The sequence below is a fragment of the Fonsecaea monophora genome (assembly GCF_001642475.1).
Source record: "Fonsecaea monophora strain CBS 269.37 chromosome Unknown Scaff101, whole genome shotgun sequence".
In the NCBI taxonomy this organism is placed as follows: domain Eukaryota; kingdom Fungi; phylum Ascomycota; class Eurotiomycetes; order Chaetothyriales; family Herpotrichiellaceae; genus Fonsecaea; species Fonsecaea monophora.
This window is the reverse complement of record NW_019174032.1, coordinates 82,184-108,757: the sequence shown is the minus strand read 5'-3', so window position 1 is coordinate 108,757 and position 26,574 is coordinate 82,184. Positions and strand designations below refer to the sequence as shown.

At 52.6% G+C, this 26,574-nt stretch overlaps 6 protein-coding genes across 6 annotated transcripts; 5 read left to right on the top strand and 1 right to left on the bottom strand.

Moving 5' to 3' along the window:
- Nucleotides 1–636: 636 nt before the first annotated feature.
- On the top strand, nucleotides 637–2,491 carry AYO21_09781 (hypothetical protein; the record flags this gene model as incomplete). The annotated part of the gene is made up of 2 exons (XM_022659710.1): nucleotides 637–1,126; nucleotides 1,194–2,491. The coding sequence occupies 2 exons, from the start codon at nucleotides 637–639 to the stop codon at nucleotides 2,489–2,491; spliced, it is 1,788 nt and encodes a 595-aa protein (XP_022508015.1).
- A 538-nt stretch (nucleotides 2,492–3,029) lies between these two features.
- On the bottom strand, nucleotides 3,030–4,860 carry AYO21_09780 (hypothetical protein; the record flags this gene model as incomplete). Its single annotated transcript, XM_022659709.1, has 2 exons — nucleotides 3,030–3,933; nucleotides 3,986–4,860. 2 exons carry the CDS (start codon nucleotides 4,858–4,860, stop codon nucleotides 3,030–3,032), a joined length of 1,779 nt encoding a protein of 592 aa, XP_022508014.1.
- A 1,491-nt stretch (nucleotides 4,861–6,351) lies between these two features.
- On the top strand, nucleotides 6,352–10,670 carry AYO21_09779 (hypothetical protein; the record flags this gene model as incomplete). The annotated part of the gene is made up of 2 exons (XM_022659708.1): nucleotides 6,352–9,337; nucleotides 9,388–10,670. The coding sequence occupies 2 exons, from the start codon at nucleotides 6,352–6,354 to the stop codon at nucleotides 10,668–10,670; spliced, it is 4,269 nt and encodes a 1,422-aa protein (XP_022508013.1).
- Nucleotides 10,671–12,057: 1,387 nt separating this feature from the next.
- AYO21_09778 (hypothetical protein) lies at nucleotides 12,058–13,610 on the top strand (the record flags this gene model as incomplete). The annotated part of the gene is made up of 4 exons (XM_022659707.1): nucleotides 12,058–12,090; nucleotides 12,147–12,180; nucleotides 12,244–12,641; nucleotides 12,702–13,610. 4 exons carry the CDS (start codon nucleotides 12,058–12,060, stop codon nucleotides 13,608–13,610), a joined length of 1,374 nt encoding a protein of 457 aa, XP_022508012.1.
- A 697-nt stretch (nucleotides 13,611–14,307) lies between these two features.
- Nucleotides 14,308–15,645, top strand: AYO21_09777 (hypothetical protein; the record flags this gene model as incomplete). The annotated part of the gene is made up of 1 exon (XM_022659706.1): nucleotides 14,308–15,645. The coding sequence occupies one exon, from the start codon at nucleotides 14,308–14,310 to the stop codon at nucleotides 15,643–15,645; it is 1,338 nt and encodes a 445-aa protein (XP_022508011.1).
- A 4,869-nt stretch (nucleotides 15,646–20,514) lies between these two features.
- AYO21_09776 (hypothetical protein) lies at nucleotides 20,515–26,439 on the top strand (the record flags this gene model as incomplete). Its single annotated transcript, XM_022659705.1, has 1 exon — nucleotides 20,515–26,439. The coding sequence occupies one exon, from the start codon at nucleotides 20,515–20,517 to the stop codon at nucleotides 26,437–26,439; it is 5,925 nt and encodes a 1,974-aa protein (XP_022508010.1).
- Between the last annotated feature and the right edge of the window lie 135 nt (nucleotides 26,440–26,574).

Below are 26,574 nucleotides of genomic sequence, written 5' to 3'. Positions count from 1 at the left end.
ATTCGCTTAGAGTTGCCAATCAGCAACCGAGAAACAGGCCCACGGAAAACTAACTGTGCCGGATCAGTTACAGTTCGAAATTCCCCATCGTCTTTGTCCTGATTTGCCTGGAGAAATGGAAGCTGCCTCAGACAAAGGGGCCTACGTACCTATCTGTGGGCGGCGTGAAATTCTTCCGCTGGCCAAAGTCGGCATTCTCGACACTATTGCCCCGAATCAACCAATGCGCTTCCTGCAGCTCCGGTTATTTCAGCCTCGTCTTGGATGCCCAGCGTTATGGTGGCCTGTTCCGGCGAGATGCGCTGTTAACTGTCCCGAAGAGAAAGCTTGACGGATGCCGCTCGGATGGAATATGCTCTGGGTGAATATCAAGTGGTACAAGTATATATCATGGACGTGGCGACTTGGGATTGTATTCGCTGTCCAAATCCGCCCAAGCTAAAGAAGCTCCTGTCCTTGCCTCTCCTTTGTCTGCTATTGTCCCAATAGAACCAGGTACCGAGAACATCTTTGGTCCCACACATTACATTGGCACAAACACTCGCCAGAACCTTTATAGAATCCCTGCTGTTCAGTTCTGAGCATCACTTCCTCATTCTGCCCAATCCTCAACACTCCCAATTATCCCCCTCCACCATGGACGTACCGACTGCGCCCACTGAAGAAGCGAAAGAAGGGCCACTCTTTCAAGAGACCCAAGAATCTCAAACAACTCCATCTTCTGCTTCCAGCGTTTCCGAGAAGGTGGACATCGACAACAACAATGGCGCCCCCTCCACACCCCCCGAATTCACAATCTCCACCCGCTTCGTTATGGCCTTTGTTGCTCTGTCAGTGCTCACTCTCATGGTGGCGCTTGATGGCACTTCAATCAGTGTTGCCCTCCCCATCATCGCCAGAAAACTACATGGAACCGCTATTGAAGCATTCTGGGCCGGCACTTCGTTCCTCCTCGCCTCGACCGTATTTCAACCCAATTTCGCCTCCTTCAGCCATATTTTTGGAAGAATGCCTGTCATCATGGTCTCTATTGCATTGTTCTTTGTGGGTGTGATGATGGCGGCCTTATCAAATGGTTTCGGACTATTACTTGCAGGAAGGGCAGTTCAAGGGCTTGGTGGCGGCGGTAGGTCACCTCTCCTCCTCATCAGTCATGTCTGCAGACACTTTGATTCTGACTCGAAAATAAACAGGCGTCATGGCCATGACCGAAATCGTCATCACAGATCTGGTTCCCCTCCGTTACAGAGGTCAATGGGCTGGAATCATAGCTGGGATGTGGTCCATTGGGTCTGTGTCGGGTCCCATCATCGGCGGCGCCTTTGCCCAAGTTCAATGGCGCTGGATTTTTTGGCTCAATCTCCCCTTTATCGGCATCGGAGCTGTCATGATTCCTTTGTTCCTCCGCCTCAACGTCATTCCACAGAGCATTGCCGCAAAGTTGCGCCGGGTGGATTGGATTGGCACCGTCGTCTTCGTGGGCAGCATGACGAGTTTCCTCATCCCACTGACATGGGGCGGCGTCATGTACAGCTGGTCGTCGTGGAGGACGTTAGTTCCATTGCTCGTCGGCGCCGTGGGCCTGATTGGCTTCGGCTTTTACGAGGCATACCTCGCGCCAGAACCCTTGCTGAGGCTGTCGGTCTTCAGCAACCGCACCGCCAACATCGCATACGTGACGACAACCCTCCACGGCATGGTTCTCTGGTGTATCTTGTACTACCAGCCACTGTACTTTGAAGCTGTCAAGGGTTACACACCTGTGGTGGCCGGTGTGGCCCTCTTTCCCGCGAGTTTCACTGTGGCGCCAATGGCCGTAGTGACGGGCCTGTTGATCACAAAATTCGCGGCATACCGCTGGTCCATCTGGGCGGGCTGGACTACTGCGACACTGGGTCTCGGTCTTCTGACGCTTCTGAAGGTGGACACGACCATCCCGCAGTGGATCTTCATCGACCTGATCTCGGGCATCGGGCTGGGCATCCTGTTCCCGGGCCAGCAGTTCCAGGTGCAGGCCGCCAGCTCGAACAAGGACATGGCGTTCGCGGTGGCCATCTTCGTCTTCTTCCGCTCGTTCGGCCAGACCGTGGGCGTGGCCATCGGCGGCGTCATCTTCCAGAACCAGATGGTGTCCAACCTGCAAAAGTACCCGGCCTACGCCGCCCGCGCCTCGGACCTGGCCAAGGACGCCGCCGCCCTCGTCGAGATCATCAAGGCCACCCCCAGCGGCGCGGGCAAGCTGGCCCTGCGCACCGCCTACACCGACTCGCTACGGACAGTCTACATCGTGCTCACCGCACTGGCGGGCTTTTCTCTCGTGTTGAGCCTGTTCATCAAGGCGTACGACCTCAACGTCGGCCTCGAGACCGAGCAGGGCCTGATCGTCTCGGTCAAGAAGGCCCCTCCTCCGAACGGCAGAGGTCGAGACGAGGAGGAGCAGGTCGCGGTCCCGGTCCACGGCAACCAACCCGTCCTGCAAGGCCCAGCTTAGGCGGTGCACAATCGAAGTCAACAGACCAAAAAAGGAGGGAAACACTGGCTTTCTTGACTGCTCAAACTCCCCTCTTTCTCCTTTCTCCCTTCTCCCTTCTTCCTCCCTATGAGACCCGGGATTTGAGTGAAGTGGAGGTGTATGGACGGATAGTTGGCGCATGGCGAAGGCGTTAACATCTATCTCCCTCACTCATCATGACTTGACGCCTTGCCGCATTGATAGAGGTACAGATTCGATGGATGGACGGGATGGATAATCCTTCTTTCGACAAGTTTTCTTTCTTCCAATGAATGTCGTGATACTCCCCTTGATGATAAATAGATAGATAGACCTGATGGACTGTAATGATAATGTATGCGAGATACTTACTGAATGAATGTATGAATGAGTAAACAAAGAAATAAGAAATGTGAATCGATTCTGTTGAAATTAATTAGTGCTCCTTTCTCCCTTCTCTCTGTCTACGAGCAGCACTCTAGATCTCTCCATCGACAGCAACCGCAACATTCCTCCACTCGCATGCGGCAGTTTCTCGTCAGGCATGTCCATTGACATGACCATTGTTCATGGTCCCCGCGTCGAGCTGCTGGAAAACCACGTCGACCTCCTGGCCTTTCTTGACCTCGAGCGGCACTCTGAGCTCATCTCCAATCTGGCCATGCAATTCTCTACTTGTCCGCAACTTCCCATCGACATAGACGGCCCAATGCCCTGGTGCTAAACTCCGAGCGACGGGCTCAATGTTGACTGCCTCAGGACATGCTCGCCCCTCAAAATCCCACCCTTTCACGGTGAGGATCAGCGCACGGGCATCTTTGTCCCACACACCGCGGAGGACGCCAACCCCGTGTTCCTTACCCGCGAAGTCGAGGTTGTCGATCCACGGCGTCTGGGCCAAGGAGTCCCTTGTCCAGGGCTTTTCGTACATGATGCGCTGTCCATCTTTGACATTGAGTCGTGCGTACCCGATCGCAGCGTTGCCGCAGAATGGAGATATGTGTGTCCATTGGACGCCCTCGCCATCTTGGTCCTCCTCAGTGAAGACGAACGGCGTGTCATTGCGGGGGTAGAACAGGCCCCCGTTCTCCCACGTGGGATTTAGAGACTCGTCTGCATATGAAAGAAGGCCGTTGAGAAGCTCTGTTTGGCCAAGTTCGGAGAGCCATTGAACAACATATCCGAAGCAGGGTTTGGTGTAGGGAAAAGGCGGCTTGGGGTTCTTTGCGAGGTCGGTTTTAGCGAGACGGATGGCTTCCTGGAGTGCTTCTTGTTCCGATCTGGTGGACGAGGCTGCTGCCGATAGTTGGCGGTAGTGGTTGGCCACGATGGGCGGTTGCAGGCGGACACGGCTGGAAATATTCGTGATAAAGCCAGGGAACTGTTTGGGGTAGAGGCTCTCTACGAGTTCGTGATTCCAGGAATTCATAAAAGCGCCCGCCCTAAACATTTGTGAGCCTGAGTCCCCATGACTCAAGTCAGTAATATGCCTACCATGCAGTCCATCCTACATCTCTAGGAGGGGCGATCATGTCCTGTTTGACCATCCAAAAATCAACAAAGAGACCATTGGAAGAGACCATGCCCTTTTTGTCCCAGGCGGCCTTGTATTTCGTCAGAAGCTCCTCGGCTTGGGTGGTACCGTCGCGGGAATCGTTATATTTCATTGCTATGATCTGTGCCACAGTCAGTGAAGGTAACATAATGGAGGGTAATGGCTGTACTGGAAATTGGTTGCAGACGACAAAAACCACGTTTGGCTCACAACAGACGCCAACCCATCCATTCCTCTCCATCTCCCGGACGATGGCTGCCTGGAGGCTGCGATTATCGTAGGAGAAAGTCTCGTCGCCGAGACCATAAAACATAGGGTCCCATTTGAAAACAAGGGATTCGGGTTTCTCGAATTCGTCGTTGTCGAAGAGCATGGCGTAGAGACTGGTCATCAACAGAAGGTGACCGCTATACATTATGTTTTCTCTCACGACAGGATCGGCCCACGGTTCCCTGAGCTTCTGCAGACTCGGGTCGGTGCGTACACCACCTAGACTAGTATTGAACCAGTAGGCCCAGACCTCCTTGCGCAGCATTTTATGGATCAGCTGGCGGAGAAGTGGTCTGAATATCGAGCGAAGAGCCGGCAGACGGTGATAGTGAGCAACACCGACCGCGTAGGCCATTGTGGCTAGTTGGTAGCGGTAGGCATCCAAGAACTCTTGAAGGGGTTCTTGAGAGCCCATTTTGGCCCATTCTCCATCTGGCTGGAACGCAAGGTTGTAGAAATGGCGGAGGTGGCCTAATTGAGCGGGTGACAATTTGGGATATTGAGACAAGTCAAGCTTGAGGGTTTGGGGGATAGACTGTGCCATGGTCGTGACAAGAGTGCCTTTGACGAGCTGCTACCGTAGAGCATCGAGCAGTGCAAGAAGAAAAAGCCTACCGTGAGCGAAATGCTGTGTCCCTATAAGGCCCGATTTTTGAGGCCTGCTCGATTCAGGCCGCGGAGAAGGCTCTTAAGGCCGTCTGCGAGTGTGATTGATCTGAGCCTGGAATTGTAATTGTCCCGTATCCGTGTCCTCGGTATCCGATGCCCACATGGCCCTCAACGAGTCAACGACAGACCGTGTTGCTAGCTCGCGTAAGAGCGACCACCAAACTCGCAGTCCTTGTACTCAAAATCGGCGTGAAGACGACTCGCATAGCTTGCGGCCACAGTCTCTTTATAATACCGTGGGTGTGATGCAACTCAGACTCTCCGACAAACAACAACTTGTGTTCTTGGTCACATGTGGCCCACCTTTTGCTTGCTGCAGGGTACAAGTGCCCATGAATTATTATCATCTTCTACTGAATATATCAGTGGGGAGTTGGTGGCCTCGGCGTCCACAAGACTTGGGACTGGCAGTCACATGGTAAGGGTGGAGGAGGTCGGGGAAAGCGGTTGATGATCGGATCGTGTCTCGCCTTAATCGGTTCTCGATTGGCTGGAGGCTAGTAATCCAATGGATAACAAGAAAACGGCTCCTTCGTGGGCGGCCTAGTGAATTGCACCTCAGCAGGGACTTGGTCGCTGTACACCTACACTCTCCCAATCTTTCTCATTGGAGCAATAGCAGATGCAAGCTGGTGCAGAAGGAGTGAGGCTGTGACGATGGATGGTGGCTGGACAGGTGCACGAGGAAGCGAGAGTCAATTGAAAAGTGGGAAAACAGGATATTATGCGAGGAACTGGAAATGGGGATCTGAAGGCATTTTCAATTTCCCATGCTTGTGTGGCCCCTAGTGCCCAACCCGCGTTGGTGGCGTGTTTGGTGGCCTCCGATCACTTCTCGTGTCGCTACCAAATATGGAAGAACCAAGTCCATCATTCTCATAACCACTTGTACAAGATATCCTCGCCAATGTCTGCTACCCCTGCTTCAGTCCTCACTAGCCACTACAAGACTCCAGAATACGAGATTGTAGCCACCCTATGCCCACCCCTGAAGCGACAAAGAATCTGGCTTGCGCAGGCCCTAGTGTGCCGTCAAGTGCCTCCTACGTCACCTCACATTCCGCTTGTGATGCCTGCAGAGTGGCTGACTTCCCGTACCACCAGGCACTATCGCCTTGATCTGCCCTAGGTAGAGTGATCCCGCGGTACTCCCTCTGCTCCAGTCACCCTCATAGCCACACCTGCTCCTTTGGAAATGGTCGCTCGAGGCAATGTCGACTTCGAACCCAGACCATCCCACCATAGTATTCTCTTTCCATCCCTAGCCGCTTCAGACTCCACTGCTACTGTTGCTACAGTCGCTGGGGGACGCAATGCCACAGCGTCTTCTGCTCACCATTTCTGTATCGACCTACCCCAACTCCCTATGGCGACCGAAATTGCCCTGGCCGCCCTTGCGACCCTGCCTACACCAATACTCGTCCTCTCCTCCTTAAAGACTGTCCTCCTCGCGAATTCGGCCGTGGGGAGATTATTGGGAGCCGAACAAAATGATCCCGACTTCGATGTGACCGACTTCCTCAAGGGCCAGACGCTGTCGCAGTTGGGTATTGACATGGTATCGGATGGCGGCGTTCCAATATGGGTTAGTTGGGAAAGATTTCTCGACAACCTCGCCAGTGGTTTGCAGTCGACTGCAGGAGATAGACCGTCTCAAAGGACTCCCCTGCAGGACGTGCAGAGCAGAGAGACGCCTCCTGTTGCGATACCTGAGGCCGCCGCTGCAAGAGGTAGGCCGCAGGTGCAGAGGCGTACTGAAAAGCCTCAGGACACTGTGGTCGATGTGGTTATCTCCTATCCTAATGACCAGATGCCATCTCGCAGTCGTCGACCGAGACAAAATCAAACCCATCGCGCTGTCCACACCACGTGTCGAATGATCATTAGTATCTGGGAGTTGCAAGGACAACGCTTCTTCACTCTGACATTCACAAGCTCCGCAGGGCATCCCCCTAACAAACCATTGTCACGATCATCAGGCACTACGCGTCATCCCTCGTCCAATTCAGCCAGATCCTCCCGTTCGTCGCAATCGCAGACACCTGCTTCCTCCTCTGACACCTCTCAAATTACGTCTCCTGTGGAACAGCCCTCCAAGGTTTCTTTCCCTCCCGTCGCCCCTCCCGCGCAGTGTTCGGCTCCCTCTGCCCCCACCGACTTCCAGAAGGTCCTGAAGATGAAGAACGCCATGTTGAGTGCGATCGAAATCCCACTCATTGCCATGTGGAAAGATGAGAGCGTAGTTTTGCCAAACCTGGCTGCTCGAAAGTTAATGGCAGTCGAAACCGATCCCACGTCAGATGAGTCGTACGACTTCATGTCACGATTTCGCCCGTGGACTGCAGATTTCTCGCGGGAGCTCCAAGAGGAAGCCAATCCCGTCCTTGCTCTGTGTCGTACTCAGCAGCCCTTCACAAACTGGCAGATTGGTCTAGTCAATGAAAAGACGGGCAAAAGATCAAACTTTGATGTCAGCGGGCACCCTGTTTATGACGAAAAGTCTGGGGAATTTCTAGCAGGCTTGATAGCCTTCAAGGATGTCACAGAGTATACCGAAAAGATTGCACACCAGACAGCAGAAAATGAAGAACAATTTCGCCTCATCTGTGATATGATGCCACAGATGATCTGGACCACGAGGGCGGACGGCTACCACGACTACTATTCCAAAAGATGGTACGACTACACTGGCCTGACACCAGCCAATTCATTGGGCCAAGGGTGGAAACTACCTTTCCACCCAGAAGATATGCCTGAAGCCACGCACAGATGGCGTCACTCCCTCGTGACAGGGGACGAGTACATCACGGAGTATCGCTGCAGAAGATTCGACGGTCAATGGAGATGGATGCTTGGGAGGGCTTTACCCATGCGTGACCACAAGACGGGCAAGATCCTCAAGTGGTTTGGTACGTGCACAGATATCCAGGAAGTTGTCGATGCCAAGTTTTCTGGACAGAGGGTTCGACGGCAATTGCTAGACGTGTTAAAACACTCGCAAATGACCATGTGGATTCTCGACAGACAACTGAATGTCACTTTTCACGAGGGTTCCTTCGTTATGGGCGATGCGACAACCGACAGGATCGTTGGGATCCCTATTCTGGACGTCTTCCGTGAGCGCCTGACCCCGCAAGCGATCAACAAATTCAGGAAAGCTTTGTACCGTATTTTATCAGGAGCTTCCGATCTGGAAATCTGCGAGAATGAAGTGAATTCTAGATGGTTTCGATCCAAAATGGTACCGCTCAAGGGCAAAACGGGCCCCAATAGAGTGGAGGATGAAAACTATATTGCTGGGGTCATTGTCATCGGGTCTGACGTTACTTCGTTACGCCACAAGGAACAGGAAAACATCATATTGCTTGCGAAGGAGACGGCAGCTAAAGAAGCGAGCAAGATGAAGAGCAGCTTTCTCGCCAACATGTCTCATGAGATTCGGACGCCAATCGCAGGAGTGCTGGGAATGTCAGAGCTACTTATGGATACCTCCCTGGATCTGGAACAAAGCGAATTCGCCCAAAACATCCAAAGATCTGCCAATTCTCTTCTCACGGTCATCAACGACATTCTGGACTTCTCCAAGATCGAGTCCGGCCGGCTTGATATCGAGGAAGTGCAGTTTAGTCTAAACCACGTTCTTCGTGATGTAGCCAAAATGCTTTCATTTGCCGCTCAACGCAAAGGACTCGAGTTTAGGAGTGCCATCGACCTCAGACCATCCGAGGAACTCATTCTGTTAGGTGACCCTGGTCGGATACGACAGATCCTGGTCAACCTTTTAACCAACAGTATCAAATTTACTTCCACGGGCTTCGTGAGGTTGAGCGCCAACATCGTTGGTGAAACCACTGACACAATTACGATTGACTTTTGTGTCGAAGACAGTGGAATCGGAATTGAAGAAGAAGTCAAGAAGAAGCTGTTCACGCCTTTCAGTCAAGCCGACTCAAGCACTGCCAGACGTTTCGGAGGGACCGGGCTCGGGCTGACCATATGTAAAAACTTGGTAGACCTGATGCATGGGACGATTCGTCTGGATTCCAAGCTCGATACAGGAACCAAAGCCATCTTCAGCGTCCCATTCAAGAAACTTGAATACCAAAATGGTACTCCCATAACTGAGCTCGAAGTCGGCTCGATGCCTGACCGTTTGCACGCCGACTTGTCTTGCTCCAAGGATTCATCAAAAGAAGACACTCGGAAACATCAGAAGATTCTCGCCCTAACTAGGTCATTAGGAGATATGAGTGTATGTGGTGATCCCGCTCAGGCGATGTTGTCCATTTCGGGGATCGAAACTCCCGTCCCCGAGCTTGAGAGAGATCAGATACATATACTCGTTGTGGAAGGTAAGCAATGTCGAAGAAACAACGCATGGGTATGGAGTTGACGAATCCAGATAATCCTGTGAACCAGCAAATTGCCCTCAGGTTCATCAAAGCTCTGAAGTTTTCTGCTATTGCTGTGTGGAATGGCAGAGAGGCTCTAGAGTATCTTCTTCAAGCCACCTCGCCCGACCTCACCTTGGAACAATCACAGCAATATCCGATCCCTTCGCTTATATTGATGGATGTTCAAATGCCTGTACTGGATGGGTACCACGCCACACATATACTCAGGCATCATGCACCATTCACGGACATCGAAATTATCGCGAAAATTCCAATTGTGGCCATGACTGCTTCAGCAATTCAAGGTGACCGAGAAAAATGTGAGAAGGCAGGAATGGACGACTACATGGCCAAGCCTGTCAAACGGGCTCTCCTGGAAAAAACCATATTGAAATGGATATCCAGAGCCCGCCAAGGTTACAGGCATCGGAAACGGTCAGAATCTCCCATAGGCTCCCAGCAACAGTCCTTTGGAAGTGGGTGCACCGACCACTCATCGATTTGTGGCAATGTCGATGCTATTGCCACTGAGTTCTATGCTCGGAATGGCACATCAATACGGCTGTCTAGTTCGACAGATGCACAGCTGCGTGCACCGACAGACGATGCTGTTGATGTGAACACCAAAGCCGCTACGGTCCGATCCAATCTTTCCAAGGCCATTCTTGCCGGAGAGATCCCGGGAGGCGGAACAGAAGGAGACCGAACAATGAGGCGGGTCGAGGCTGAGGACAAAGCACAAGCACTCCGGGACGCCAAGTTGTTGTCGGTGACCGATTTGAATCGTGGCCGATCTATTATTGCTCCTACAATCATGGTCGATGGCGCGTTTGAGCCTAGGTCTCACTCGTCCGATCAAGCCAAACCAGTTTCTGGAGCTGGCGGACCTTTGACAACATTGGCTTTGACAGAAGAGAATGTGTACCTCTTCAACAATACACGAGACAACGGCTTCATTGCTGCGGGAACACCTCCACCGGAAACGAGGCCGGAGGGATTTGTTTACCCTCTCTCAGATATTCCTGGACCACCGCCGGAGGGGACTCTTGCAGCAACCGACCTGGCCGATCCTGATGTTCATGCCGAAGTCCTGGGTTTATCGGTTGAGGAAACGGCAAAGTCTTCGCCGTCCCACGCCGGAAATAACACATCACCTGCAGAAGCAGGAAGTGACCGATCTCAAAGCCGACGAGATGTAGGCGGGCTGGATCCTGACAATCGACGGAGAAGCGATTGGAGAATGAGCACAGCGCGACCAACGAAAGGTTACCGCGAGCAAGAAGGTGAATGACACTGGCAGACGGAGGTTTGATTTTTCGATTTTGCATTGACGGAATACGACCACGTTACATCATGAATTTTGACTTCTTGGGAAACCGCTAACAAGATTCTCGGAACGGAGAGACGGCCTGATGACATAAACGACTTTTGATGGGCACAGACGGGCAACGGCCTATGACCATGTACGACTCACATAACGGCATATACGGTGAATCGGAGGCGCCTCGCCCCCGGATAGAGCGTCGCAATCATGAGAAGATACTGGATTTCAGTGTTGAAGGGAGAAAGAGGCTGAGTTTGGCAGGAACATGGATGACGAGGACAATGATACCCACTGCCACATGGCCTTAATGATTTAAGATATCAAATCTCAGGGAGGCAAATGTCAACGGCATGGATAGCGTGGAGGTGTATAATGTATATACTTTGGGTCTGGCATGAAAGCACGAGGTAACTAGGTACGAGGTACATGTATATTCACCGAACATGGGCTTGTCTGGCGAGTACCTATGAGATTCCATGACGTTTGGAAGTCCTTTTGCGGGCATTTACAAGTACTTGTAAGTAGTAGATATTCCATGTGGCTGCCCAGCTCTCTCTAGGTACAAGTACTCGTAGGCTAGTGTTTGTAGGGGCTAGAGATCTACCTACGGCTACCTCAATAGCTCTGTGGGCTGTTGGGGGCTCCACCAAACTAAATTGTTCCACCCGTTGGTGCTCCTCTCCTCCAAGTAACTTAGTTCTAGGCGCCCCTAGTGGCATCATTAGCACTCATCTTCTCTTGTCAGGCAGCAATGCTTTTGAAGGGTCTTGAGCACTTTCTCAGCCTTGTGGACAACAATAAAACCCCCCCACTGGCCCCCCGTAGACACGATTAGGCGGTTGTGGCTGGTAGGCACCCGTGGCGCCCCCACCAAAAGCCCCTCAGCTCTTTGGTGTACGATAAGCACCCAGTCCTCATACAAAGAAGTAGCTCTGGTCTTTCTTTCTTCTTATAGCACCAGCCACCCACCCATCCAGTGGCAGCCTGCAGCTTAACAAGGCAGATCTGTAGCTTAGCCGGCTAGAGTGTCACGGATCCAGTCAACAGGCACCATCGAAGTTGGGATCCTCTAATGGGAAGTCACTATTCACTTCACCTTCAGGCTTCAGGGCAACTTGTGACACACAGCCTCATCTTGAACCGCAAATCCAAAAGTCCCCCTCTCGCCCCTCCCACCCTCTCTCACAAGAAGTCTCATTTACCAAACAATGCCTCTTTTCACTCTACATGACCAAACTTGCAGTCCTCTTTCGCCTGCATTGACACTTCTCTGTGCTGCTCATGAACCTGAATCTGAACGTGACACCACTCTACTCCTGCTCTGCTCAAGCGCCCGTGCCCTGACGCCTTCATCATGTCCAATCAGACCATCTTGAGGATATCTCGGGTAAGAGGTGGTTGCACCTAGATACCAGGAGGATATTACTGACATGATGTGTGCAGGAGATCGCCCAGATCCAACAAGGTAGTGACCTGTGTAAGTTCATCCTCTGAGCCAAAAGACATGCACCAGGCATCTTCAGCTAACCACGGTCTGCAGCCATTGCTGTCGCTTGCCAGGAGAAAGACGTGCGCCACGTCAAAGCCCTCATCATCGGTCCTCACGGTACTCCCTATGCATTCGGCTTCTTCGAGTTCGCCGTCACTTTCGGCTCAGAGTATCCAAGCAAGCCACCCAAAGTCGAGGCCAAAACCACAAATGCTGGTCGGACGAGGTTCAATCCAAACATCTACGCAAGTGGGAAGGTCTGCTTGTCAATCTTGGGCACATGGCATGGAGAGAAGCCGGGTGAAGAGTGGTCTTCTGCACAAGGACTGGAATCGGTGTTGTGGTCGATCCAGAGTCTCATGAGTAACAATCCCTATGAGAATGAACCTGGATACGAGAACGCAAAAGGTACAGAGGACAGGAGGATGAATGACCTGTACTGTGCCAAGGTATGTGCACGGCTTTGTGCCTCAAAAGCTGGGATGGAGTTGAGCTTACAACATGTCTAGATCCGTCACGAAACTCTCCGAATTGCGGTCATTCAGAGGCTCGAGGAGGCATTGGGCATCCAACCAGATGGCTCACTGGCCGCACCCTCGCCTCACTCTGCGCAATGGAGCTCTGAAGACGACGAGGAGGATGAGCTCAAAGAGGATCCCCTTGAGAATCAAATCAAGCTCAAGTTCTTACCATTCCGAGATCTCTTCAAGCGAAGGTTTCTGTGGTACTTTGAACATTACATGTGCACCATTGAAGAATACGCTCCCAAACACAAAGATGGCGTCGACTTTGTCAAGATGCCTTTTGAAGGTGGAGGGAACAACATGGAGGGCAAGTTCCGGTACAGTGAGTTGGGAAGAAGACTGCTGCGCATCAAGGAGGTGCTTCGAATCGAAACCGACAACTGGGCGACTGAAGGACTGGAACTGAGGGATCGAGAGGCGACCAAGGCGGCCGCAGTCCAACGACAATTCGTACAGTTGTCAGACTACCTGAAACGCAAGAAGCTGCACAACGTGGATGTTGAGCTGGAAAATGACAATCCCTTCATCTGGATCATGACCTACTTCGGCAGGCCCAGCACGCATTTGGATGGCGGCGTCTTCAAAGTCCGAATTGCAGTGAGTCCTCGCTTTCCGGCCGAACTACCTCGGGTGAAAATGGAAACACCCATCTACCACCATAGGGTCTCCAAGGACGGTGTGATTTGCTACTTTCCCAAGGAAGTAGATCAACTGAGGAATCACGTTGAGAGCATCGTCGAGGCGTTGGAGGAGGAAAGCCCACCCTATGACCCGAGGACGATTGTGCATCCAGAGGCAACCAAGTTGCTTTGGGGCAGCGAGAGTGATAAAAAGAAGTACTTCCGGCAGCTCCGACGGTCGGCGCAGAGGACAACTGAGGAGGGCATAGAGTGAGATGTCTGGTCCAAGATCTGATCATAATCCAGGTCGATTAGATGGCATGGCTGAAGTCCAACATGAGAGACGACACAAGGTTGAAATGGAAAAAGCGCAAGGAAGAATGCGAACTATGGGTCGTTGTGTTTTTTGTTTGCAGCAAGCATGGGAGTTGGGAGATGGTCGGGGCTTCACAGAGACAGTCTGTATACTTGAAAGAACCATCAACATGCAACGGACAAGCAGTGGTATTCTGTGCAGGATCTGGCCATTATGAAGCATCGTTGGGCATGGCCGCGAATACCATCCGAGCTGTGAGCTTTTTGATACCCTGAGATACTAAGACAGTGGAAGGCTTCTTCCAGGATGGTAGTTCTCTTCCGCTACAGCTGAGTCTGACTTTTACTGTACTACACTATACCTTTCCCCGTGCACTATCAGGCAAGTCGGTGTCTGTACGGGGTGGATCTGGAGACGCTGTAACGAGGCACGAGGCTGCAAGGCTGGACCATTATGTAATGCTGCGCGCCACGAGGAACGTCTCGCTTCCGGGGACGCGATCCACTTTTCCAGGAACAGTTGCGCTGGCTGCGCTCATTGATCGAAGGGCATTGCGCATCTCCAAAAACTCCTCAAGATCGGATTCGAGCTCAAGCCACTCTCACAACAGTACCAGCTAGATCGTGTCGACATTTAGCTCATCAAAAAAAGAAAGATGGAAATTAGGAAAGAGACCGCGGTTGACTTGACGCCGCGATCCTACGGCACTGTGCTGGTGGTTGGAGGCTGCGGTTTCTTGGGCTCTCGACTCGTGGATCAATTGCTCAACTTTCCCTCTGAAGACGCAGACACAGAGAGCAATGGAGCCTCGCCGCCGCAGCGTTCGGGAACAAAGGGCGCCACGACCCCTAATCCCGAGAAATACGACCTCAACACCCTCCTACCCTCTTCCTTCCCTACCCTACGCAGCCGATACCCTCCTATAGACAAGACCTCGACGTCCGTCCACGTGCTGGACTTGAGATGCACTCAACACATCTTCCCCGGTGCAACGTACCACTCGGCCGACATCACCGACCCGAGTTCTCTGCTCGAAGTTTTCCGAAAAGTCAAACCCAGCGTGGTCATCAACACGGCGTCTCCGTCGTGGGAAGCCCCTCCGGCGGTGCTCCGAAAGGTGAATATTGACGGTACACGGACGCTGTTGGAGGTTGCTGGCGGGAAGAAACACGGCGACTGGGGCGGTTGTGTCCGAGCCTTTGTCCATGTTTCGAGTGCGAGTGTGATTCACGACGGCGAGTCTGACTTGATCAATGCCGACGAACGATACCCCTACGTGTGTCCGAACCCCAGGGAATATTACTCCGAGACAAAAGTCCACGCAGAGAAGATTGTGCTCGAAGCCAATGCAAACTCGGAGTACAGTGACGGAGGGAAGATGTTGACCTGCGCAGTACGTCCGGCTGGCATCGTCGGTGAAGGTGATCGTGGGGGATTCTCTGGGGCCATTCTCAGGACGGCATCAGTTGCACCGGACTGGCAGTTACACATTCAGTTGGGGGACAATGCCAATCTGTTTGACACCACCTACGTACACAATGTGTGTTTCGGATTGCTTTGTGCGGCGCAGGTTCTCCAGGCAGGCGGGTTGAGGAAGGGGGCACCAGAGCAAGACAAAGTCGACGGTGAAGCGTTCAACGTCACGAACAACCAGCCGGCTTTTTTTTGGGACTCGTCGCGCTACCTCTTTTCGCGCTATGGGCGGAATATCAACGCGGACCGGGTCGTCAGTCTTCCCACGTCACTGGCCACGTTTGTCGGAGGCGCGGCGGAGCTGTTCAACCACCTGACGGGCCGAAAGGGCAAGTTGAACCGGCAGACGGTCAAATACGCCACCATCTCGCGGTATTACTCGTGCGAGAAGCTGATGAAGCGGACGGGTTATGCACCAGTGGTAGGACTCGACGAGGGGTTTGCAAGGAGTGTGCGGTGGTTCAAACGGGACGAAGAGGAGCAGTTGAAGGCGAACGGTGAGTGGAAGAAGGAGCAATAGACGAGATGAGGGTGAAGTGATGATCAAAAGCGTCTTGATGTCCAGTATGTCGTGTCAATGCAGCGCAGGCGACCAAGAGTGGCGTTGACCGAGCACGAAGAGGACCATGGAGTCCGAATTTGGGGACATGGCTGGGCGCGTTCGATTGCGAGAATAGACCCAGATCTTCTCAGTCGGTGCGTACAACGCATTTACGTACCAAGTACATAATACCTATCCCCTGGTAGGGCCTGCAGGGGGTCTCAGGGAGAGAATATAGAGTCTCTTTTTTGTTGCCCAAATACTCCTCGACCCTCACTTCGCCTCGCCTCGCTAGAAAGAGATAGAAAGGAGAAGGAAATTGTGGCTAGATACACTCGTGTAATGAGGACTCGGTACTTGGTCGTAAGTGGAACAGTCATCGTCCGTCCATCGGTAGGTACTAGGTAGGTAGATGGGTAAGCACGTATGTCATCTGTATGTACACAAGCGAGAGAACCTACATATATGTGTCTGCGAAGCGAAATACCCCTTCCCTATGCTCTGTCTCTGAGTTGAGTGAGTTAAGTGAGTGAGTGAGTAACTGTGCATGGGCATTGAGGGAAAGGAAAGGAAAGGATGGGAATATCTGGATGCTGGATGCTGGAGGCCTGGCCGGACAGCACCATGCAAAGTCAAGTCAGATAGATAGGTAGACAGAGCCGGCCAGACATGCCAAAGGCAACGCGTATGTACATGGACACATGGTACATGGCATGGATACATGGTCCTCCGTGTATGCATTGCATGCATGCGCGATATTCACCCGCATACAAGTACAAGTACCTCTGTCTTGTGTCTATTCGGCCTTCTTTCTCCCGGTACGAGACAAAAGTCATCTAACCAGTACCAGTGCCAGTGCCAGTGCCAGCCAGCCAGTATCCGAGTACGAGTACATATTGTACTGTACATCAGCCTGCGGCCTTTTACTCCCTCCCCCATCCATACCACCCACCATGCCACCCCTCTCGTTGGTCAAAGTCGGCATTTTCCGAGAAATCCCCCTTTTTTTGCTTTTTGCGGCTTGCTGACATGAACTTGACTGGCCTGATTCACTTACCCCAATTGACTTCCCTGACTTGACCTGACCTGCCTGGCTTGATTCAGACAAGAAACTCGAAGAAGAAGTTCTTGGTCTTTGCGAGGAGTCTTAGTCTCGGAGTTTTGACGGCTGTAAGGAGAAGGACAACTCGTACTCGTTGGGTTTTTTTCTAGTCCTCATCTGCATCTATCTGCACTGGACTTGGGACTTGGACTGAAAGAAAAGGGCGTTTACTGTAGGTTCCCCTGCGCTATGAGGTAGAGGTACCGAGTATGTATTATTACCTGCCGAGTGAAAATGATACGGGTACACTGGCATACTAGCACACTGGCACACTGGATAGGGTAATGCCATGCCATGCCCTCCTATGCATGTTATCATGGGTCTGATCCTGCCTGGCCACCTGCCTGCCTGACCATGCGCAGTGGACAGTAGTCAGCAGTCTGAGCGGTTGGAGCGGTTGAGCGGCCGACAAGACAAGACAAGGGGAGGACGAGGTACAGAACATACCCCTCCCCCTTTTTGGTGGATGTATGTATGTAATCACATCTTGGGAGTACATGTACTTGTACAGATGAGACAGTGAGAAAGGGGACGAGAATGAAAATAACCATGTCCTTCTACAGAGGAACAAACTCATGGGTCTCTGGGACCAGTACGTATCGATCCCGCAAGGCGAAGCGAGACGAAGCCAAAAACCCCCAAAAAAGAGCAGGAATTGGATTCCCAAGCCACCGTCTGGCTGGCTGGCTAGCACATATCAGACCTGTCTCCTTGACCAAATGCGTTCTCCAAGAAGAGCTGCTGTAAAGTAAAGCAACGCGCTACTCCGGATGCATGCTCGTAGGGCCATGTCTGTTTGTCATCGTCATCCATGCCACATTTTTGCATGCCAGGGGAGTCAGCTGCCGGGGTTACGACTCTTTTGTATTCATTTAGCTGTTGGTTGTTTACTGTTGGGGGGTGATCGCCAGGGCCGAGAATCCTTCGTACTTGGTACTCACTCACTCCGTAAGACCAAGATGCATAGGCACAGCCGTCGGCATCGGTTGAAATCCCATTGGGTAGAATTGATTCCACCTGGGGAGTGATATGTGACTGACTGAGCTTTTCCTACACGTGCAAGTCCCAAGTACAGCGCGTATGCAAGAGACTCGACGCCCACTGTCAAGACGTGACAGTGAATAATGCAGACGTCACCGGCGCCTGTTGCCTTGGTGGTGCTGGTGACCAACGCTCTCGTTGCGGAATCAACGCACGTGCTGTTTGTTCAAGAACAAACATCTGGGATGAAACTGTTCAGGGTTCGGATGTGGTCATGGCACGCATGGTCAGAAGCGGCGCTCGGCAGGGATTCATTCCCGTGGTAAGCTTTGGGGAAAGCTCGTGCAATGTATTTCCATGGTGCTTCTAGGCTTGTCCATTGAAGGATCGTTAACCCTGTACGAGTGTGGGAAGCGGGAACAAGGGAAGAATACATCCTTAGTCCGACGCTTTTTCAAGCACTACACACCGGCAACACGGGGAGACAAAAAGTGTAGAGCACGAGGGTTGCTGTGCCAGAAAAAAAAAGAACGCAGTTCTCATGCAGTAGTGCAGCCAGAGATAGCAAAGGTGATTGGCGCCCTCTTTTGAACCCTGCCAACCGAGGAGACGGGCGTGACGGGTCAGCTGAGGCCCTTGTAACCGCATCTGAGAAGTTAAAACTGCTTCATGGAGGGAGTGCAGTAGTTCCGGATTGGAATGGAGAACGAGTTGACGCTCGAAAAAGAAAAGCTCAAGGAGTGCATCGGTAGACAATGTGAAATCGGCCTGAAGGTCTTGTTTCCATCATCCTTGCACCCACGAATTTATTATCGACAAGGCTATGTAGCGCGGCCCTCATGGTTGCACCACCCTGCGTCACCAGGTTGTGAAGACTATGAGAGATCTGAGTGATTGCATCGAGAGGTGGGAAGGAATACGTCGCACAAGGGGTGTTTGCAGCACAAGGGCCCGAGAGATGACACGCATCCTTGGAGTGCAAGAGGGGCTGATTGGACCAGTGGTCTTTGCCTGTTTGTTTCATCGTCTTGAGAAGTTCGAGGGCGGCCAGAATGTACAGGGTGCACACGTGTCGTACATGGCCACGGAGCCCTGATTGAGGTCGATGACGAAGTGCGTTCGCAGGTCGGTGCAGCCCTATTCATCTGCCCAAAATGTTTCAATGGGGCACCCACATTGTGTTGTCATTGCATCAGAAACAATGTCAATTTTTTTCTCTCTTCGGGTCAGTCATCTCGTAGATGTTATGCGCGTCGACGCAATAGACCTTCCTATTCCCGCCTGTGCAGTTGCTGAGGTGGAGGGGGAGATACCAAGGGAAAAGGCATTAGGCAGGCCTGGCAGGCTATGCTGTAGCCGAGCAAACCGTCAACAAACAGACGGAATAGAAAATAAAAAGTGGGGAGAGGTGAGCGAGCCAGCGACTGAGTGAGAGCGAGCAGGAATACGGATTGTCAGCAAAGACAGACGGTCAGAACAGGTGGATGGACTCGCGATGATGAGGGTCGAAAAGGGTTGTCGGGTTCGCAATGGGGCGGGCATCGAGGGGAGCCTTTGAGCGAGGGGGCAGCACAGGCAGGTATTTCCAGAGGCAGCGTGTGCCAGGTGCCGCGTTGCAGGTCAGAAACAGACATGGCATTGGATGAGGAAGACAAGAGATCCTAGCATGGACTAGGAAGGATGTTGAGTTAATCTTTGTTTAGCGGTGGTTTACTGGACTCGATGTGCCGATGAGGAGAGGTGAGTAAAAAGGTGTTATTGGTGAGACGGCGACAGGAATAACGCACTGGTCTGCATTAGCTGGCCGCAGTCAAGAGGGAAGGGGAACGTTGGAGTTGGAGTTGACACGCAGCTGCACAAAGGGCTCTGGGGGCCCTTGCCTTGGCTCCTGGGATCAGTCTTCAGGGCTGCTTCTTGGGTTCTTCTTGGGTGCCTCGATGCTTTGAAAGCGAGCCCCACCCCCTAAACCGCCCTAACGAGATCACCGGCATCTGCAGCCCGGGTGCAGCCAGTAGAAAGCATCTGTTGCAAGGTGGTAGGTTGGAGGCGCTTTGGCTTCCACCCTTCCCCCCCATCCTCACACAGTTTGTAAGTTAACAAGGGAGACACCCTTACGAGGGAGACTCTCAGACCACCCAGCTGCCCTGTGCCTTTACCCTGCAAGTGCCTACCTTTTAACCCTTCGCCAACCGTCCCACTATTTCCCTACGAACCCCTTCGACTACTGGTTGCAAAAAATAATATCCCAGCGGCGGCACCAACTGAGCCTTTCTCTCTTTGGCGCTGTATTTCCTTCCGCTCCTCCATTACCACATCGCAGCTTCAATCATCTCTCGCCCAAATTTCTCCCTTGACAAATTATCACAATCGTTCGTTACCTCGACTGCCAATGTGTGGCCGTTTCCTTGTCTCCCTCTACCTCTGATGTAGTCGTCTTCGCCTTTGTCCTCCAACAAACCCCCAGAGAGAAAAAACACGCCGCTCTCCTCGCGTGAAACGCCACAAGTCCTCTCCTCAACCGTTCCCCTCGGACCCTCGACACGCACGCAGAACACTCGTTCGACTCCTCCTCCTTCGACGCTCTCCTCTCTATCCGCAACAGCTCCGGATCATCTTGACGACTCTGCCAGAGATGTCAAGATAACGGGGGACTTTTTGGCTCCATGGTGGGTCAAAAGTCATAAAGGACTCTGCCCTTTCCCCAGTCCTTGTCCCCTCCGTCCACCACTTGTCCTCCAGGGACCGTTCCTCCTGCACCAGGAGTAATGGCCCAGGATGGAGCCGAACAACAATACTTGGAGCCGCCGATAATTACGGCCATCAAGAACGCCGAGGGCTATGGCAACGACATGACTCGGCATGCAATGGAGAGGTCATTCAGCCAGGATATCCAGGAAGGTACCCAGGAGCTCAAAGAGGCGGCCGAACAAACCCGGAACATTATTCTTGATCTCAGTTTGGATGGCCATATTCGTTGGGTCAGCCCCTCTTGGACCGATGTTGTCGGCACTGATCTCGAGCATGTTCGAGGTCACAAGATTTCCGAGTTCATCAGCGACAATCCTGACATCTTTGCATCCGCCATCGAGGCTCTGAAGTCGAATGATTCTAAGAGCCAGTTTGTCAAATTTGCCGTCAAGGTTGGCCCTTCTTCCGATATGGGCACCATGCTACCGACAGATGACGGCGAGGAACCGAGCGAGGACAATGTTGAAACTGACGAGAGTGGAAATGCAACCCTCGAGTTGGAGGGTCAGGGAATCATGGTCTACGACAGGACGTCTGGGGGAGAGTCGCACACCATGTGGATGTTACAGCCAGCCCAGGAGCCCATCCGCATTGAAATAGCTCTGCCTCGAGCACTCGTGGAAACCCTGGGAGTCGGCGCAGAGATTCTGGCAAAATATCTCACCGAGCTCGCAGAGTTCGGGGCTAACGACCCCGAAAATCACCCTCCACCCCTTCCCATACTCTGTCGAGTGTGCGAGAGGTCGATTGTCCCATGGTGGTTCGAGAAGCATTCGGATCTCTGCGTGCAAGAACACAAGGCTGAAATGGATGTGCAAATGGTCCAGGAAAATCTCTCGGAACATAGACACGCAATTGTCAAAGTGCTCGACGCTTTTGAGGTTCGTCAAGGGCGTGGCTCAGGCGGCGAGAACTCCCCTCCTTCAAGCCCCGAGTACAAGGGTATGCCGATTGGCCCTTCGCCAAGCTCTTCAACTGGCGTCTCTTCCGCTTCAGCATCTCATAGTGCCAGTCCGGTGAGATCACGAAGCCCTTCGACGACCGCCCCCGGTCATACCCGGGCTCGTTCGTTTGTGGTCCGGCGACCGTTGGTGCGCATCGTGGAATTGATTCTAGACCTGTGCGACACAGCTATGGAGATCAATGTGCCCTCGATCAAAGACAGCAAAAGCTCGGCAGAAGATGACTTCAAGTCTCAGTCTCCGCAGTCGGAATCCAGAATTTCCCAAATCATTCAATGGCAACCTCCAAGCAGCCTGGATAACGAGCCTGGCTTAGCCGCCTTGAGTGCGGATACCGAAAAACTGGCTCGCGCCAAGGTGGAGGCTGTTCACCGATATCAGAATGTTTTGGAATACTCCGAGCGCATACGACAAGAATACATGGCTGAGGTGGATGCGTGTATAAACGAAGCTTTGATCAAGGCGGAAAGGGCTGCAGCAGGTGAGGCATTGTCTTCCAGTGAAAGCGAGTCTGAAGACGAGGCTGCACTGGAAGGCATTCTCGAAAACCCTGGAGAAGATATGGAGCCGACCCCCAAAGCCCTGCCAATCGAATACCTTGAGCCCGAAGCCAGTCGCAGCACATCTTACGTCGGACTAAAGTCAATGGCTTCTGCCCTCAGAAATCCTAGAGACTTGCCCCAGATCACCATGGGGAATGATAAAAGACGATCGTCGTCACAGGCAGTTTCGACCGGCTCTAGCAGCCCAATCGAATGTCCCACCCCAAAGTCTCACCGGAGCAATCTTATCTCTCAACCCCAACCCATCTCGAACCGACGTTCTATGTACATTGAGGATGCCAACGACAGCGACAGTAGTCTCCCACCGCCTTCTTTTTTGTCGGGCAATTGGCGCACTGACTCTCCAGCTTCTGCATCTGATCAGGGTCGGACCGCCCAATCCAGGGACAGAAAGAGACGAAGCATGCATCTTCATGGCCTTAATTCGGCCTCCCCTCATCGCCAGCAGTCTCCAGGAAGATACCCGCCGCCACCTCCGTCACCATTGCGGATGACCAAATCTAGAATCCCCAGTGGAGAAATAGCCCAGTCACCTGTTGTGTCACCCTTGTTGACGGCTGGAGAATTTGTGCCTCCCACCAATGCTCCGAATCTGCATAGAAGACAGTCGTCGATGCATTCGTCAGATCTGAAGACCCCTGCTTCACCCAGGTTGAACTCTATCTCTCACCCACAACAGCGGGCACAACCACCCTCAATCAAGGATTTTGAGATCATCAAACCGATTAGCAGAGGTGCCTTTGGGAGTGTGTATCTGGCTAAAAAGAAAATCACGGGTGAATACTTCGCTATCAAAGTACTCCGCAAATCCGACATGATTGCAAAGAATCAGGTCACCAATGTCAAGGCCGAACGTGCCATCATGATGTGGCAGGGAGAGAGCGATTTTGTGGCCAAACTGTACTGGACATTCTCCAGCAAAGATTATCTCTATCTGGTGATGGAGTACCTGAATGGAGGTGATTGCGCTTCCCTCGTGAAGATCCTCGGAGGTCTGAGTGAGGATTGGGCTAAAAAGTACATCGCTGAAGTCGTTCTCGGCGTCGAACATTTGCACTCTCGAGGGATCGTCCATCGTGACTTGAAACCAGATAATCTTCTGATCGACTCCAAAGGACACCTGAAGCTTACCGACTTTGGTCTGTCTCGTATGGGTCTTGTTGGTCGACAGAAACGTGCACTCAAGCAGCCCGATGAAGCCGTCCCCGATCTTTTGAAGCAGGGGCCATTCACTCAGAACGGTTCAGGGTCGAATCCGACCTCGCGATCCACCTCTTTTGACTACCCGGGACCCCATTCGCCGGCGCCGACACCTCTCATGACGCCTGCTTTCACCGGAGGTCTTGATCAACCATCCTACTTCAGCCTGAATAGAGAAAGCTCTCTAAGCCGAGAGACGTCGTTGAGGAATTCCGGCTATCGGAGCGATAGTGGTAGTGGCTCAAGCTTCGATCTCCATCAACTTTTCAAAAAGCTCGGCGTGCAGGAAGACATTGAATCCCCTCCTCAGATTTTCCCGCGCAAAATCGAAGAAGAAGCATACAGCCAGGGCAGCGCATCTCCTGATCTTTTCCCACTGTCACAGTCGATGAGTAATATTTCTCAGACCGCACCCGCTCTTCTGACTTCTCAGATGTTGGCTCCTCCATTGTTTGAGCCTGAAGAAAGTGATCGTCGTTTCGTGGGGACCCCGGATTATCTAGCTCCCGAGACCATCAACGGCACCGTACAGGATGAAATGTGTGATTGGTGGTCTCTGGGGTGTATTATGTTCGAATTTCTCTATGGTTTCCCACCCTTCAACGCCGAGACGCCGGAGAAGGTATTTGACAATATTCTAAATCGGAGAATTGCCTGGCCCGAGGACGACGAAGTCGAAGTAAGCCCAGAAGCAAGAGATCTCATTGACAAGCTCATCCAACTCGACCCGAGAGAAAGGCTGGGTGCAAACAAAGACGAGAAGTACCCAAGCGGTGGCGCTGAGATCCAAGCACATCCCTGGTTTGCTGACATTCACTGGGAAACGCTCCTGGAAGATGAAGCTCAGTTTATTCCAAACCCAGAGCATCCAGAGGACACCGAGTATTTTGATTCGCGTGGGGCCACCCTGTCGTCTTTCCCTGAAGAACTGGAAGACCAAATTTCACCCGCAGGTACAACGCCGAATGGTTCGGAATATCCCAATCGTCCCCACGATGCACTTTTCCGAGCCAGAACGCAAGCAAGTTCTGCTAAGCGTGGCCTCATGCCTCTCCATATTCCTCCCCATTTGGTACGCGATTCCCGCAATCGCAGGCTGAGTGAACCTGTCATCGCCGACGACTTTGGCAATTTCACTTTCAAGAACTTGCCCGTACTGGAGAAGGCCAACAAGGACATAGTCGAGAGGATGAGGAAAGAAGCAATGCAAGCTCAAGCTAGAGGCTATGCGCATTCGCAAGCTATGTCTGCCGCCAACAGTCCAGCGCTAGGATCCCCAGGACCATCCCTTGAAGGCAGTCCGATGATGCCGATGCCAGTTAAGCGGGCACTCTCGATCAGCAAGGGTCACAGGCCGGGCTCTCCATCGAGCCTGGCTACATCCAACTCGTCCCCCAGCAGGCCTTCGCAGCCTTCCTCACCCCTCTTGGTTCAGTTCTCCACAGCGCAGCACCATGATAGACGAAAGACGTCTGGCTCCTCCCAAGGAAGCAGTTCTCTTGCTCCAAGTAGCTTTTTTGATATCCCCTACGATGCGGTGAAACACGGACCGACGGCAACGTCATCTCCCATCAAATCTGCTCGGATGCCTTCGGTTTCTCCCGCCAAAGGGATGCCTCCACCTCGCGCTGCGACAGTCAATGGACGCACAAGGTCGCAGACTGTCGGCTCACAGGAAAGTGACGGACAGGCCCCTCAGCGAGAACCTTTCGTTCCTGGTCATCATAAGCGCAAGAGCCAACTGCTCGTACGAGACGTTTCACCATCGTCCTCAGACAATGAATCGGCACAAGCGAAGGCGCTCCTCAAGGTGCAACGCCGGCGGCAGAGCTCGAGAAGACTGTCGCAGATCAACTTTCTTGAAGGCCCTACCTATCGACCTTTGGATGTCCTGATCTGTGAGGACCATCCGGTGTCCAGAATGGTAATGGAGAGGCTGTTTGAGAAGTTGCGCTGCCGGACGATCACCGCAACCAATGGTCCTGATGCTCTACGACTTGCTATTAGCCAGATTCAGTTCGATGCCATCTTTATGGAATTCAAGCTGCCCCTCATCAGCGGAGTCGACGTTGCTCGCATGATTCGAGACACAAAGAGTGCCAATACCAGCACTCCAATTGTCTGCATTACAGGATACCTGAAAGATCTTCCCGAAGTCCACCACTTCGACACTCTCATGCAGAAACCGCCGACCACCCAAAAGTTGACGGAGATGTTAGCCAAGTACTGTGCCTGGAAACCCGCACCTAAAGACTTCCGGATGGCAGTTCCATTGACCATCCCACATCTCAACACGCGATTCGATCCTATACCTACTCAAGACAGTCCCAGCTCTGTTGCTTCGAGCTTGGCACCGACAATGCCCGACTCATCATACCGAGGGTCAGGTCGGGAAGATTCGATTGGCAGTGGCGGGTTTTTTAGTGATCTGGAATCCTTCAAGAGTGATGACGTTCCGGTCATTGTCTCTCGAGCCGCTACTGATGAGTGGGCAAAGGCCGGGTTAGGAATTTCCGACGATATTGTCCTCGGACAGCGGCCTTATATCCAGTCTGGTTATCCTCATCTTGTCCATACAGAGTCTGCACCCCCAAGTGCTTGCATCGACGATACTGGCGGATATGGACTTCAGACCCCTCGGCGACAAAAGTCATCGGAGGCTGTCAGAGTGAAGCGAGAACTACTGGAGAAGAACATGAACCATGCCATTGGGGCAGCGGAAGAAGGAGATGACGAAGACGAGGAACTGGGCGACGTCCAGGTGCGAGCGCGGTCACCTCTCGGTAAACCACCCCGGCCATCATCCAAACTTGGAATTGAAATGCTGCGCACGAACAGCCGGGGAAGCGTCATTTCCATGAGCGAGGACAGGTCAACGGAGCCAGACAGTCTCCGGAGGTCTCTGGAAGTTCTCGAAGAGCGCATGGAGAATCTCAAAATTCCCGAGGAACCCAGTGTCGCTGCATTGACAGAGATCCAACCGCGGAAGAAACTCGAGCTCTCGCAGCATTCACATCCTGAGCAGGAGACTGTCCGTTCGCCCAGCGGCCAGATCACACCTCCCGTCATATTCCCTCCGAAACCGGGCACCACCTTTGCAGATATCGAGATGGATATCACTCCCGTGCCGACAAAAATGATCAACATCGAAGAGGAGCCTACGCCGAAGCCCCCAGGCAGTCCCTCGAAACCAGAAAGAACACAATCTCAGCGCTAGTTTTATTCTACCCTTTCTCATGTGTCTATGCTTTATGACCGACTTATGGAAATTTGCTCGAACGATTGGAGCCTGGGCCTTTTTCATTTTCTTTTGTACACACAATGACCTGTTGTTTGCAAGGCGCTGGAGGCG